Below are 16461 nucleotides of genomic sequence, written 5' to 3'. Positions count from 1 at the left end.
GCCTTAGTAGCAAGAAGCCTTTTTTCTGTCAGCATAGCTTAAGTCGAGAAAAGCTATCTGTCAACGAAGACTTTTTGAGTTCAGTTTCATTCAGCTCGAGAGCATATCAACCACATTGTGGAGTCAAGAGATTACTTTCCAGTCGAATTTTTAGCCAAGGTCTTTAAACCGAGAAGAAGACCAAAGTGGACTACAACGAGAAGCCACATTCTGATTCAAATCATTTCAAGATGGACTCGACTTCGCGACGGAGGAGCCATCCGCAACTCAATTCGACAGGGAGTTATTCTTTAACTCCACTAAACGAAAATTTGTGTCTTTTTATCTTTGTCCTATTTTTTGTTCCACGAAAAAGGACAAAGAGGGAAATGGACAAAGAGGGGCAGTTGTAGACACCCATTTTCTTAAAAGATAGAACTAGAAAGAGTTCATCTCCTAAGAGGACTCTTCCACCACCATATCTTTTAAAGCAACAACCACGCCAACAACTGTGCAACAACCGAGCAAGGAGTCTAGTTGCATTAGGATTCTATTGTTAATAGGATTCTAAAAATAGTTAGTTTTTTTCACTATAAATACATGTAATCCTCCCCATTTGTAACACACGATTTACATACAAGATACAGAGGAAAGCACAAAAAAATACAAAGGCAAAGCTATTGTAAACGATTCGAAAATGAAATAAAAGGTATCATCTTTTTTTACTTTGATTCATTCATTTCTTGCATGTACATGTTATTTTTCTTGAGATTTGGTTTGAATAACCCAAAGCGTGGGTTGCACCGATGACCAAAAAGGGGTGGGTTTCAAAGTTTTGAACCTAGATCTACTCCTGAGGCATGTTCATTTTTTAAAATATTTAATATTCCCCCTAAGTCAATCTTAATCTTTAATTTACCTTGAAATTTACCCTTTAATTTTACTTTTATATTAATTTCGACCTCTATATATATATTTTTAATTATATTTTTTTATTTATTTACTATATTCCTCTTTTTTATTTATATTATATTATTTTTATTATATATATCTTATATCATTATATATATATATATATATATATATGTATAGATGTATTAATTTTTCTCCATTTACTATGTATATATTTTTTTCTTAATATTATATTTTATACGTTTTTATATATATTTTCTTAATGTTTTATTTTAATTTTTATTTATTTATATATATTATATTTTTACTTTACTTTATTTTTTTATTGTTTTTTCTTAATATCATGTATATCTTTATTTTTTATTTGTTTTACTTAGTATTATATATTTATTATTTTTATTTGTTTTAGTAAATACTACTTTATATGTACACATTATTTTTATTCCTTTTTAATTTCTTTTACTTTTTTTATTTTTTTACTCCATTAATTTTTCCCTTTATCTATGTCTTTGTTTTTTAACATTTTATTCATTTTGTTTATTTTTATTATTTTATTATTATTTTTTACTTGTTTTGTTATTTTTGATTTTTTCTTGTTTTATTTGTTATTCTCACGTTTGCACACTTGCCTTTATCTTTTTGATATACTCAAACCTTTCTTTGAGTTAAATAAAGTCACACCATTGTCTTTTTAGACTCAAAATTGACATTTTTATGCCATTAAAACTCAAGGCATTGAGTTGTTCATTTGAACATGAGCCTTTTTCTAAGACACAACTTGGGGTATCTCGCAAGGAGCATGAACATTGAGACATGTTGGAGGCAAGAAGCAGAAAGAAGAATTCACTCGGAATAATTCTATCATGCATTAATTGCACTGTTTTCAAATGAATAAAATTAATCCTGAAAATCTATCCCCCTAGGGATACCTCTTCTATGAGGACTTCCATGTATAAAATGATGAACAGCTTTCTTTCTTCATCCATTCACAACAGGAGAAAATATATATCCCTTGTGTCCCCTTTTGAGCCTATAGTATTTTTCTTCTTATTCAACCCTAACCAAGGATCACCCTCCACACTGGGAGCAAGGTGGAGAAATCTGCTCGCATGAGTGAAGACACTGATTCAGATGAGATACCGAAAGGTGAACCAAATGCCAAGTACGAAGATTCAATCAGAACAAAAGAGAAAAAAAAAAGCAAAGAGAAAATAAAAAGAGAAAAAAACAAAGGAAAATTGAAGAAAAAAGAAGACAATATGCATATGCAAAGATTCTCTCGATTCAAATGACACATCGAGATTCAAACTATGAGATTGATCAAATCAATGAACCACTTCACTCGAAGATCATAGAGCATCAAATGAGATTGATCAAGCACAATCATTTCTCAATTATTGAATCACTCCACTCGAAGATCATAGAGCATCAAGAGAGACACACATAGGAGTAGATTCAAATTGAGCAAGATATGATTGAAGACATCCGAATGAATTGATCCTTGGTTCAATCACCCTTAAACACTTGTTTAAGACTTTTATCCCTTTCTTTCATAACCATGAACCATGACCTACGTTACGTGCCTTAAAAGTCCCATCTAATCATACATGGATTTCTAAACAGAAGAGACTATCTTCATATTTCATCTCGCCCATCAGGACTAATCGTTATTTGCAAAAACTAGTGTAATTAATGTATGATAGAGAAAAAAAAACAAAGGGGGTTCAAGACGTAAATTAAGAATGCCGTCTTGAAACCAAAGGAGGGTTCGAGTTGAAAACCTAAAAATGCGGCTCGAATACGAAAATTGGGCACCTGAGGCGATCGCACAAATTCCTTGATAAGGCATCGTACAATCCGAGCATGACCATGAAAGTTGGGTGTCGGAGAACACTTCCAGTAGAGGAGCATACAAGGTACCCCATCAAACCTTTGAGCATCAAATAAACAAAAAATGCCAAACCTTTGACCAAACACAATAACCTGAGAATTTTTATCCTTTCCTTACTTAACCATTTCCCAAAAATAGCTTTGATCTTGGCACGTGTCAACAAAGACCTTCGAGTTCGACTACGCTCAGCTCCAAGACACATAATTTGCAGCATATCTCAAGGCAAGAAGGGTTATCTATCATCAAAGACCTTCGAGTTTGATTACATTCAACTCAGAGGTAAATCAAATTTACAGCATAGCTCAAGGCAAGAAAGGTTATCTGTCAACGAAAATTGTCGAGTTCGATTCCATTCAGCTCGATGACACCTCAATCATACTATTGTCCGACTACAATCGAGGTTTTCAAGCAGAGAAGAATATATGGGTTAACCATGCCTTAGTAGCAAGAAGCCTTTTTTTCGTCAGCATAGCTTAAGTCGAGAAAAACTATCTGTCAATGAAGACTTTTCGAGTTTGGTTTCATTCAGCTCGAGAGCATATCAACCACATTGTGGAGTCAAAAAATTACTTTCCAGTCGAATTTTTAGCCAAGGTCTTTAAACTGAGAAGAAGACCAAAGTGGACTACAACGAGAAGCCATATTCTGATTCAAATCATTTCAAGATGGACTCGACTTCGCGACAGAAGAGCCATTTGCAACTCAATTCGACAGGGAGTTATTCTTCAACTCCACTAAACGAAAATTTGTGTCTTTTTATCTTTGTCCTATTTTTTCGTTCCACAAAAAAGGGCAAAGAGGGGCAGTTGTAGACATCTATTTTCTTAAAAGATAGAACTAGTAAGAGTTCATCTCCTAAGAGGATTCTTCCACCACCATATCTTTTAAAGCAACAACCACACCAACAAACGTGCAACAACCGAGCAAGGAGTCTAGTTGCATTAAGATTCTATTGTTAATAGGATTATAAAAATAGTTAGTTTTTTTTCACTATAAATACATGTAATCCTCCCCATTTGTAACACACGATTTACATACAAGATACAGAGAAAAGAACGAAAAAATACAAAGGCAAAGCTATTGTAAACGATTCAAAAAAGAAATAAAAAGTATTATCTTTTTTTACATTGATTCATTCATTTCTCGCATGTACATGTTATTTTTCTTGAGATTTGATTTGAATAACCCAAAGCGTGGGTTGCGCCGATGACCAAAAAGGGGTGGGGTTTCAAAGTTTCGAACATAGATCATGTCTTTTCACCGCTCCGTGGGTAGTCCTTCCTCCTATAAAATCGTCGGGTTACCCTTTACTGATCAAAAAGGTTGTGATTGCATTTCCCTTCTCTTGAAACCAATCGTCTGCTCCAACCCTAATTGGCTTGGCTTTATTTTGTCATCCACACCTGTCAAAATGGTTTTTTGTTGTCATGTCCCCCTAGAGTACGATGTACCTTCACCTTCAGATCGAAGTCCTTTACTAACGCATTTCTATTCCTCTACTTGAACGAAGCTAGCTAAAGAAAGTGCTAAAGCCCAATCGAAGTGGTAATCGCAAAACTTCCACTTCTTTCTCCATCGCCTGTCAACCATTCCTTTTATTGACATAGGTCATGAGCGATCTAATTCAAAGGAGAATGCTTTTGTAGAATTCATTTTGTGTGAAATCCGCAATTATCTTCCTTCTATCCCACTTGGGAGAAATTGATAATATCTATTTACTAGTGAGCAATGAACACTAACTTAAACTCGACGCATTTGAGTTGAGAAAAGAAGATCTACTCCCGAGGCATGTTCATTTTTTTAAAGTATTTAATATTTCCTCTAAGTCAATCTTAATCTTTAATTTACCTTGAAATTTACCCTTTAATTTTACTTTTATATTAATTTCGTCCTCTATATATATATTTTTAATTATATTTTTTTATTTATTTACTATATTCCTCTTTTTATATTTATATTATATTATTTTTATTATATATATCTTATATCATTAAATATATATATATATATATATATATATATGTATAGATGTATTAATTTTTCTCTATTTACTATGTATATATTTTTTTCTTAATATTATATTTTATACGTTTTTATATATATTTTCTTAATATTTTATTTTTATTTATTTATATATATTATATTTTTACTTTATTTTATTTTTTTCTTAATATCATGTATATCTTTATTTTTAATTTGTTTTACTTAGTATTATATATTTATTATTTTTATTTGTTTTAGTAAATATTACTTTATATGTACACATTATTTTTATTCCTTTTTAATTTCTTTTACTTTTTATTTTTTACTCCATTAATTTTTCCCTTTATATGTGTCTTTATTTTTTTAACATTTTATTCATTTTGTTTATTTTTATTATTTTATTATTATTTTTTATGTGTTTTGTTATTTTCCATTTTTTCTTGTTTTATTTGTTATTCTCACGTTTGCACACTTGCTATCATAATTCGATTTTATACTCCGCTACGAATCTAACGTTTTTATCTTTTAAGGGTATTCAAATCAATCAATTGTAAGTAATTTGAATCATGTCTGTTAAATTTAAATTTCGAATTTTCGCAACTAAGACAACCGGAAAATTAATTGGTACCGAATGGGCGGTTCAAGGGTGCTAATCCTTCTTGACCGTAACCGACTCCCGAACCCGACACATTTCTGGTAAAAATGCAGATCAGGTAAGATGGTGTCCGACCAACCTAAATTCGTTTTAAAATGGTCGGTGGCGACTCCAATCCATATTTTTCAAGTCGAAGCCCAATTTTGGGGCCCAACCGAAAGATAGTTACGACACAACCCAACCCGATCGGGTCAGGTTTTAAAAAAAATGGGTTTGGTTTGGGTTTTTTTAGAGGTTGTGTTCGGGTTGGGTCGGGTTCGGGTTTAGGAGGAAAATATCCAGCCCAACTCGATCTAAGAAAAACATATAATTTTATCTTTATATTTATAGATAATTGCAATAATGTCCCTCTATATATTTAGAGATAATTTTATCTCAAAAAAATCGAGTCGAGTGGAGGGTGTATATTTTTCGGGTCAGGTCGATTTCGGGTGAAGGATGTATAATTTTCGGGCCGGGTCGGGTCGACCGAAAATCTGACCCTACCTGACCCATGCCCATCCCTGTATGTGGCACATGTCATGTCATCAATTGAACATATATGAAAAAATCATGTCAGCAGCATATATTGACCTTTAATCAACTAACGGTTTTCATCCGACAAAGTTTGTTTGACCAAAAATTGGAATACTATGGCTAAAATGCTCTTAAAATAAAATAGGGCAAAATGATCATTTGTTCAAACTCTAGAGTAATTTTGTTATTATGCCAAAAAAATGATAAGTTGAAGAGAGAATAGAAAAACGTTTGTAAAATCATGTATAAAAGATGGACGAAATTCTATGTCGGGTTAAACTTATAAAATTTTAGAAGAATAAATTTATAAAATTTTAAAGAGGTAAAAATTTATCATTAATAAAGAATAGAGTAAATTATATCTTTGGTACTTAAACTATCAATTTTGGTCAGTTTTAGTACTCAAACTTTCATTTTTTTCAAAATCATTCTTAAGGTATAGTTTTTATTTCATTTTATTACCCCGGCATTAAAACACTTAACGTGTTTAGTACTTAGACTATAAATTTTGGTCTGTTTTAATACATAAACTTTCTTTTTTTTCAAAACTTAAGTATGGTTTAGGTACTAAACATGTTTTGGTACCTAAACTTCTAATTTTTTCAACACTTAAGTTTTTGTACTAAAAATGAAACAAAAACTAAACTTTGTGTACGATTTTGAAAATATCAAAAGTTTACGGATACATGGTGCTTAATGATTTGAATAGCTCTTGAGTAATTTGAACTCGACTCAAACAAAACTTGATAAAACTCGATACGGGTTGACTCGACACGAATTTTAGTTCCACTCGAGATCTTAACGAGTTGAGTCGAGCAAAGTCCAACTCGACTCGATGAGTTCGTGATAATTTTTTAGTAGTTATCTTAAAAAATTATTTCATTAAAAAATTAGTAATTTTACTAATAGATAATAAAAAAAGATGATAGATTGACAATCTATTAATTTTCTAATAAACAATAAAAAATACTAAATTATTAGTTAATATTTTACTACACAAAAAATTAAATCATTTTTATTATATTAATGTATTTGTGGATTGTTAGTTTAGAGTTTATACTCTGAAATTTTTCATACACTTTTTTTTTATAATTTAGGTTTATATTAAACACTATATAATATTAGAAGATTTTACCCATAGTTAAGAAAATAGGATAAAGATTCTAATGAGTTTAACGAGCAACGAGTCGAGCAAGTCATGCAACAAATTTTTTTAACGGGCACGAATCGAGTATTGCCCAACTTACGATCAACTTGCTCGATAAGCATCCCTAGCTCGGACATTTAAGAAGGAAATTGATTAAATAAATTTAATTATAATTATATATTTAAAAATATAATTTGGATGTTTTGTATGAACAACCAATTACAGTCAAAAGAATTTTGATGAACTGTACAAAGTATGAGAAATTAAAAGGAAGTATCGTTTTGAAGAGTTACATTTACCGAATATATATAGGCTTAAATGCATCATTCTTACTTAAAGTACACTATTTATATCGAATTATCCTCTTAAAGTAGCACTCAACGACGTGGAGAACCTGTTCGATAATTTGCTTCAATGGTAGACCAATCATCTTCTCTAACGCTTTCTTTACTGTCTCCTCCTTTTAATGAATGATTCTTTGACATCTTCAAGACTGATTTTCCCTTTTAATTCCCATTTCCCACATTATTGTAGACGACATCAAAGCCATCCAGTCAAAGAAAATGGATAGTATTTCTTATCTAAAAACCTCTCTTTTGTCGACATCAATGCCGCTTGAGTTTCTAATTTTTCATTTCTTCAGATTACATGGAGATTCTATTTGTAAACCAAAGCCTCCACTTTTTAATTTTATGACTCCCCCACAACAACTCGCTCAAAGCCCAACAAGAATTTTGCTTCTTTGCTGTCCAAACCAAGAAACAGGGACACATTTGAACCAAGGTGTTAAACGATTTGATATATGAGTATGTAGAGGTGGAGGAGATATTAGAGAAGAGAGGGAACTGTGAAAACTTCGAGTATTTGGTGAAATGGAAAGATCGATAACCAATGGCCAGTGGGTTGGGGAAAAGAAATGTGTTGGGGTTGAAGAAAGGGAGGGTAACTGACGGTGAAGATAGGGAAGAGAATAGTATTTTTGATATATTGATTATTTTATCTTTTAATTGAATTTTATTTATTCAAATTTAAAAAAATAGAATTAAATTGTGAGGTTTCGTGTTTTAATTGGTTACCGATTATTTTTTTAACGAAGTTTATTTTAAAAAAATGTTATATTATAATACATTCAAATTAATAAAAAATATTAAACAATTTCATGCAAATAGCATTAACACCAACCTCACGTGTCGCGCCTTAATATAAGGTTAAAAAAAGTGTTACAGGTTTTTTATTATTTAAATAACAAAATCGATAAAAAAATTACGAAAATATTATTATTTCTACCGATTTTGTTATTATTGGGCGTTTTATCAGGTTTGTTAACAAAACCTGTAAAGCGCTACCGGTTTTATTTTTTTTCTATCGATTTTGTTATTGTATGACACTTTACCGAAAATATTAAAAAACATTGACGTTTTAGGTAGAAATAATAATGTTTTAGATAATTTTTTTACCGATTTTGGTATTTAAATAATAACAAAACTTATAATACCTTTTTAACCATAAATTAAGAGTGTCGCACTGTAGAGCTTCCCCAACCTTTGCACGTGAATGAGAAATTAGTCAGAGGTTTTATCGGAAGTAGGAAACCCACTTTGAGTAATTGGGAGACATGTTATAAACTTATGAATTATAAAGGAACTGGGATGAGGAATCTTAAAGACAAAATAACTATTCTCGACGATGGGAAAAATATAGGGGTGTAAATGAACAGAGCGTTCGATGAATTGTTCATGAACTATTCCTATAATGTTTGTTTATATTTGTTTGTTGAGTTAAATAAATGAGTATGAACAAAAAAATTATGTTCATAACAAACGAATACGAACATAAGTGTGTTCGATTCGTTTATGTTTACTTACAAGCTCTTTTTATTGACTCGTTCGTTATATTCATGAACAAGTTTGTTTATATGGTTCTCTTTTTCCTTTTATTTTTTTACATTTTAAATATTGATAAAGGTAAAAACTAAAGTAAACACATTGTAAAAGTTAAAATTTAAACTGTGAATTTTAAGGAATTTAAACACTAGTGGTTTAATTTTACTATTTTTTAGCTTGCAGATGAAAATGTAAACCCAAAAATTGAGTATATAAATGAACACTAAATGAAATCTAAACAAACATGTTCATAAACACTAAATAAACACGTTCATGAACATATAAACGGAAATATTTGTGAACAATAAATAAATACGAACACTTTCAAAAATAGATAAACGAACATGAATACAATATTAAAATTTAAATGAACACGAACATAATATGAACACTTTCAAAAATAAACAAACGAACACAGACATAACCTTATTCGTTCAAATTGGTTCATTTATACCCCGAAAACAGATGCAAAATTCTTAGCTGCATCATCATACAAAGCATGCATGTAGATAAATGGGGATCCTAAGACAACATTAGAACTTATCTTGGAAGCTTTTCGGAACACAACGAGGGATGGACCAAGGGGTTGGGGCAGTAGTCGCTTGAAAATTTTAAATTATCATATATTTTAGATATAATTTTATTGATAATTTATTTTCGCTCCTTAAATTTTAAAAGTTCATCCCCTCCTAAAAATTTAGAAGTCCATCTCTTCGCATAAAACCATGGGTCTGCCCCTTACCACAATGGATAAGAATTTTCCTCTAGTTAACAATTCAAGGTAAGCTACTTGTATGAACCAAGTAGTCCCAGTTATTAAAAGATTTGTGTTATCCCATGAGGTCTCATATTCAAGCACCGCATATGCAAGGGGTATGAACATTCATTGTTAAATAGTTGAGAATCTTTAAACATATATTACCTTGTACTCGCCCGTATTTATATAAAAAAAAAGGTAAGATACTTACTAATGAGGTATATGTACTAGAGAGGAATGATCAATAATCCTATTTGTAGTGTTTTTGGTATGAACATTGAAACATCTTTACATGTTCGAACAAATAACAATAAGATGGTTTTCGACTCGTGATCGTGTTATATGCATGCAATATAGGGCATATAACTAACTAAGGTGAAATGAAAACCACCATGGTGGAGGAATATGTGGCAAATCAAAGCGTCTTCCATGGTATTCTTTGTTAGGAAATAAACCGAGTACACGTAATTTCCCTATAACCATATTAGTGAGAATGCGAAATAAAAGTGGAAAAATAATACCCGAAAAATTGATAACAGAGTTCAGCCAATTGTGCTTACGTCTCCGGCTGCTGCAGATCTTTTACTAAGAGAGAAATTTTACAGGTGTTTACAAAACACTCACTACTCACAAGAAAACTCTCTAGTATAGGAAGAAAGAAATGTTTTTGGATGATTTTAAAGCTAAATGAGCTAGGGTATTTATAGTTGAAACTTAGGACTAAACTTGTAATTAACCCTAAAGTGCAAATGGACTAAAAACCACATTCCCCATTTTGTTTTAGCAGCCGGCTGCTACTTAGCAGCCCAACTTGTTCTTTTTTTTTTAATTTTCAACAATCTCCCACTTGAAGACTGATTTTAATCCGTCTTACCTCGATCGATGCAGCAGCATTTCTGGTATTGTTATTCTAGCATGCCAACTGAAGCTGAACACAACTTCAGTTTGTCCGTGGTCACCATCTTTGTCAACATATCTGCCGGATTTTGAGCTCCACTGATCTTTTCAAGTTTCAAAATTCCATCTTCTAGAAGAGACCGGATAAAATGATATCTCAATTGTATGTGCTTCGTCCTGGAATGAAAAGACGGATTCTTTGCTAGATGGATAGCACTTTGACTGTCGCAATACAAGACATTGTTTTCTTGTTTCTTGCCTAATCTTCCAAGAAACTTTGGAGCCAGACCATCTCCTGCTGGCTTCCGTAACAGCGACATATTCTGCTTCAGTTGTGGAGAGAGCAACTATCTTCTGTAGTTGAGAAACCCAGCTCACTGCAGTTCCTCCTAGAGTATAGACATACCCTGTAGTGCTCCTTCTGATGTCAACATTTCCGGCTAAGTCAGCATCTACATAGCCTGTCAGTATTGTATCTCCACCTTTGAAACAAAGTGCTTTGTCTGTGGTACCCCGCAGATATCTGAGGATCCATTTGACTTCTTCCCAGTGTACCTTTCCGGATTATTCATGTACCTGCTAACAACTCCCACTGCATGAGCAATATCTGGTCTGGTACAAAACATGGCATACATCAGACTTCCAATTGCTGAGGCGTACGGCACCTTCACCATGTGTGCTTAGAGTATAGACAACCCTGTAGTGCTCCTTCTGATGTCAACATTTCCGGCTAAGTCAGCATCTACATAGCCTGTCAGTATTGTATCTCCACCTTTGAAACAAAGTGCTTTGTCTGTGGTACCCGCAGATATCTGAGGATCCATTGACTTCTTCCCAGTGTACCTTTCCCGATTATTCATGTACCTGCTAACAACTCCCACTGCATGAGCAATATCTGGTCTGGTACAAACCATGGCATACATCAGACTTCCAATTACTGAGGCGTACGGCACCTTCACCATGTGTGCACGTTCTTCCTCCGTATTTGGTGATTGTTCTTTGGAGAGTCTGAAATGAAACCTAAGGTGTACTTACTGGTTAGCATCTTGCATGTTGAACCTGGAGAGTACTTTGTGATGTACTCAGCTGTGATAATATCAAAGTCCCTGACTTTGTGTCTCTCTTGATCCTCATCCCAAGAAATGCTTTGCAGCGCCCAGATCCTTCATAGCAAACTGCTTTGACAATTTTTTCTTCAAGTTATATCTCTTGCATATCTGAGCCTGCAACGAGCATGTCATCAACGTACAACAATAAAATAATGAAGCTATTGTCGAACCTCTTGATGTAGCAACAATGATCTGCTTGGCATCTGGTAAACCACTGCTACTCATGAAACTATCGAACTTCTTGTACCACTGTCTAGGAGCTTGTTTTAAACCATACAAGCTCTTCTTCAACCTGCATACCAGGTTTTTCTTGTCCGCCTCTATGAAGTCTTCTGGCTGCCTCATATAGATTTCTTCCTCCAAATCACCATGAAGGAAAGTTGTCTTTACATCTAACTGCTCAAGTTGTAAATTCTCTACAGCTACAATTTCAACACCAGTCTGATAGTAGACAGTTTCACGACTGGAGAGAAAATTTCATTGTAGTCAATACCTTCTTTTTGCTGAAAACCTTTGACAACCAATCTCGCTTTGTAGCGTTTGCTCCCATCGTGCTCTTCTTTGATCCTGTAAATCCACTTGTTGTGAAGCACTTTCTTGCCTGGTGGTAATTCAGCTAATTCCCACGTCTAATTTGACAAAAGCGAGTCCATCTCATCTTTCATGGAAGACTCCCACTTGATTGAATCCTCCACTTGCATTGCTTCATCATAGCACTATGGTTCACCATTGTCAGTCAACAATAAGTAGTGCAAAGAAGGAGAATACCGTTGGGTTGGTTTAGGAATTCTGGAGGAGCGTCTTAGTTCCGGTGTGCATGGTTCTTCTTGAACTGCTTCAGGACTGATCTGAACTTCATTTCCAGAAATCTCCTCGAACTCAGCAAATTCCTTTGTTTCAGTTTCGATGTTGGAGCTACTTGATTCTACGGTTGACCTGTCTTTGTACATCACATTCTCATTGAAAATGACGTCTCTGCTTCTGATGATCTTCCGATTTTCGTAGTCCCAAAACTGATAACCGAACTCATCACCGTCATAACCAACAAAGGCACATTTGTTGGACTTAGCATCAAGTTTGCTTCTTTCAGCAGAGTTTATGTGTACATAAGAAATACAACCAAACACTCTTAAGTGTGAAAGGTTTATATCTTTCTTGCTCCAAGCTTCCTCTGGTATTCCACCATCCAAAGGAACTGATGGCCCACGTATATCTTTCTTGCTCCAAGCTTCCTCTGGTATTCCACCATCCAAAGGAACTGATGGCCCACGGTTGATCAGGTAAGCTGCAGTGTTGATAGCTTCAGCCCATAGAAATTTGGGCAATCCGGCATGTATCCTCATGCTTCTGGCACGTTCATTCAGAGTTCTTTTCATGCGCTCTGATACCAGTTGTTAGGAAATAAACCGAGTATAAGTAATTTCCCTATAACCAGATTAGTGAGAATGCGAAATAAAAGCGGAAAAATAATACCCAAAAAATTGATAACGGAGTTCAGCCAATTGTGCTTACGTCTCCGGCTGTTGCAGATCTTTTACTAAGAGAGAAATTTTACAGGTGTTTACAAAACACTCACTACTCACAAGAAAACTCTCTAGTATAGGAAGAAAGAAATGTTTTTGGATGATTTTGAAGCTAAATGAGCTAGGGTATTTATAGTTGAAACTTAGGACTAAACTTGTAATTAACCCTAAAGTGCAAAGGGACTAAAAACCACATTCCCCATTTTTTTTAGCAGCCCAACTTGTTCTTTTTTTTTTAATTTTCAACATTCTTGTCATGGTTCATAGCTTTGATCATAATTTTAAAGCCCATATTTGTTACTTTCATAAAATATTTAAAGCACAATTTAGTAAGAAACGAAAACAATAAAAATCACGAGCCCAACATTTTGTTTTCTTTTTTATTGTCCTTCCGGTTCTAAGGTTTCACCTTAACTAATTCAGACCGACTCGCACCGAACACCTGATTTTGGTGGGTGAGTCTCCCACTAATATTTTGTTTTGATCATTCATCAAAGGGACAAACCAGACTCGTCATCCTCTTCAAGACTAGAAACATAGATAAAATACAATGCCCAAACCAAACCAAACACTCCAAATAGGATCCATCCCAACAGGTTGTTACTTAAACCAAAAGGAAGTCCTATTCCTTCCGTGGACAATCTATCATTCACCATTGCCGTAGCCGTCGCAGCCACGGTCATCACCGCTGCTACTGCCGTCATCATCGATGCGACCATGCTGGGGTGCATGTTCAGCTCGTTTGAAGATGGCTTATGCTCTAAACTGCACCTAACTTTACCCTTTGTAGCCATAACAGGCAATCCTAAACATACAAGACCATGCATAACAAAGTCAAAAACTAAATATATATGATTTTATGTCAGAGAACGAAGTTATAAAATTTTAAAAGACGAAAACAAATTATCAACGTAACTGGAAACTTACCAAAATCTGTGAATAATTGAACTTTGTTTGAACCTTTGAAAGTTGCCTTAGGCAACACTGCTGCAAACTGCTGTGGAGGCCATTTCTTTGTAATCAAATGGATCAAAGAGGAAGACCCAAGAAAATTAAGGGTAGATTTATATTATGTTTACACAAATGTTAATGGAAGTGGCAAACAGTGCCCGGTGATGTATGTTGTAAGCAATGGTGTATAGGTGACCATGAGGGAACCACACAAAGTGGATGAATAAAGCTGTGAATTTTTATATCCTTAACTTTTAAATGGACAAACCATTTCGCTTCACCTGTCACTCGGGGCTATATTTCCCTAATCCCTAAATGAATCTAAAAAAATCACATTTTTCTGAACGACGCCCGTCGACAATGCGATGATATCTCCTTTACGGACCGCCGGCAATGCGATGATATCACTTTTTGTATATTTAAGTCTTGTTTGGCTTAAATATACAAAAGGTGTCCAACCGAGGAGACGAGTATCGAGCGTTGGGGAAAAAGAAAGTAGTTGTGGCCGAGGAATTCACTTTCGAAGGCGCATAGAAGGTTGTTCCATGATGAGCTTTGCTGCTCGTTGCGGCGGCTGCGGTTGTAGTATTTCTCTTCCTCTTCTTCTTCCTCCTTCTCGTGTTCACTTTTGCTTCCCTAAGCTGTTGTTGTGCAAATCTCCACGTCGAAAAGAGTGAATCCGGGTGTTTGAGAATACGAGTTTCTGATGAGTTTATATGCGAGTTGATGGAAGAAAGTAAAATGAAAGACGGCGTCGAAGAGAGTTACTCAAGTAGAGTGTGCACGACGCCTCAATTGCAGAAACAATACGTGTTGCTCTTCGATTCGTCGTTTCATAACTGGAAACCCAAGCCTGAGACGATAAAGGAGAAAAAGAAGAAGAAGAGAAAGATTTTTTAATATTAAAAAATATGTCACGTGACATTTTTAATGGGTTAAAGACAAAATTTAACGTTATGTCACGGCGTGACCTATTTTAAGTTACGGAATGTAATGTTAGGCACCAAACTAAAACAAAAAAAATGTTAGACACTGAATTGAAAAAACAGGCATACGTTAGACACATTTTATATATTTAAGCCTAAAACAAATATGATAGAAGAACCCAAAGAGATCTAAAGTTATTATTTCAACTAATGATAACAATCCAGCAGTTCATATTTTTAATCTTTCCAGGGCCGAACATGGCCTGGTGTTGTTCTACAAAAATTTGGAAGAATTTCCATGGCTCAAAACCTCGAAATGCTTCACCATTCTCCTTCCTGTTACATCTTCTGGTTTAAATCAACGAAAGAACCCTAAACCAGCGAAATGAATCCAATCTGATTTACTCTCATCTTCTCTGACTCTATAATCTCTCTCCTTTGCTTCCCCGCCCCTGAGGACCGAGAGAGCGAATGAGTTAGTTTTTATGTATTTTCTGTTGATAATATATTTTCGTTCCGGCATAAAATATTACATCTGCTCTTACCTTTTTCTTCCGCCTCTATGCAAACAACCCCACCCCAACACTTTTTAATATGATTGCATCACAGAACATGCCACCGCCTGAGCCCAATGCCTTAGCTTTGTCTTCACTAGCTGAGGATCTTCCCCTGCAAAGCACAAATGGCACAACATTTCTTATACTATATATATATATATATATATATATATATATATATATATATATATATATATATGTATTTATGCAGAGGTTGTTTATGTGTGTTTGGGCATTGAAGAATTACCTGGGCTACAAATCTTCCAATCCGACTCACTTCGAGGACTTCCGAAAGAAGAAGACCGATCACCGAGTGATAATGTTGACGACGAACTTTGGCTATGAGGGGTCGAAACCGGACTCGGGGAAAGCTGGCGGTTTACGGCGAAATAAAGGTCTAAAGCGGGCAGTGTGCTCGTTAGTTTTTGACCTTCTTCTTCCTTGAATCCGAATCCGAGCTCTATGCACCCTTTAAGTTCATGCAGGTCTTCATCAGTCAATCTATTATTATCACTAATCCCATTCTGTTCTCTTTCTTGACGAAGAATCTGGAGGCGCCTTCTTTCCCAAGCAATGTCCTGGGACGTCTCGACCATCGATAACTGCTTCGACAGATATCTCTTGTTCTTCATCAACGGTGACGGCACCAACGACATGAGTTCCAAATCTTCCGCGTCCGAGTCGCATAACGACGTCGACAATGAAGATGATGACGATGACGATGTGATGGCCTCGCTTCTAAGCTTTCTGTCCACCATTTCCTTTTGTTAAAAAC

General features: G+C 34.5%; 2 protein-coding genes across 2 annotated transcripts; both read right to left on the bottom strand.

The window, feature by feature from the left end:
• Window positions 1-13741: 13741 nt before the first annotated feature.
• On the bottom strand, window positions 13742-15457 carry LOC120174191 (photosystem II reaction center W protein, chloroplastic-like). Its single transcript, XM_039181132.1, has 5 exons — window positions 15440-15457; window positions 14972-15056; window positions 14722-14906; window positions 14180-14264; window positions 13742-14057 (listed from the first exon to the last, which is right to left on the bottom strand). Exons 1-5 carry the CDS (start codon window positions 15455-15457, stop codon window positions 13744-13746), a joined length of 687 nt encoding a protein of 228 aa, XP_039037063.1. The 3' UTR covers window positions 13742-13743.
• A 261-nt stretch (window positions 15458-15718) lies between these two features.
• Window positions 15719-16444, bottom strand: LOC120174190. Its single transcript, XM_039181131.1, has 2 exons — window positions 15934-16444; window positions 15719-15798 (listed from the first exon to the last, which is right to left on the bottom strand). The coding sequence occupies exons 1-2, from the start codon at window positions 16442-16444 to the stop codon at window positions 15719-15721; spliced, it is 591 nt and encodes a 196-aa protein (XP_039037062.1).
• Window positions 16445-16461: the final 17 nt, after the last annotated feature.

Source organism: Hibiscus syriacus, unplaced genomic scaffold (assembly GCF_006381635.1).
Source record: "Hibiscus syriacus cultivar Baekdansim isolate YM2019G1 unplaced genomic scaffold, ASM638163v2 tig00112042_pilon, whole genome shotgun sequence".
NCBI classification, from domain to species: Eukaryota; Viridiplantae; Streptophyta; class Magnoliopsida; order Malvales; family Malvaceae; genus Hibiscus; species Hibiscus syriacus.
The sequence above is the reverse complement of the archived record's forward strand: the minus strand, read 5'-3'. Positions and strand labels throughout refer to the sequence as shown.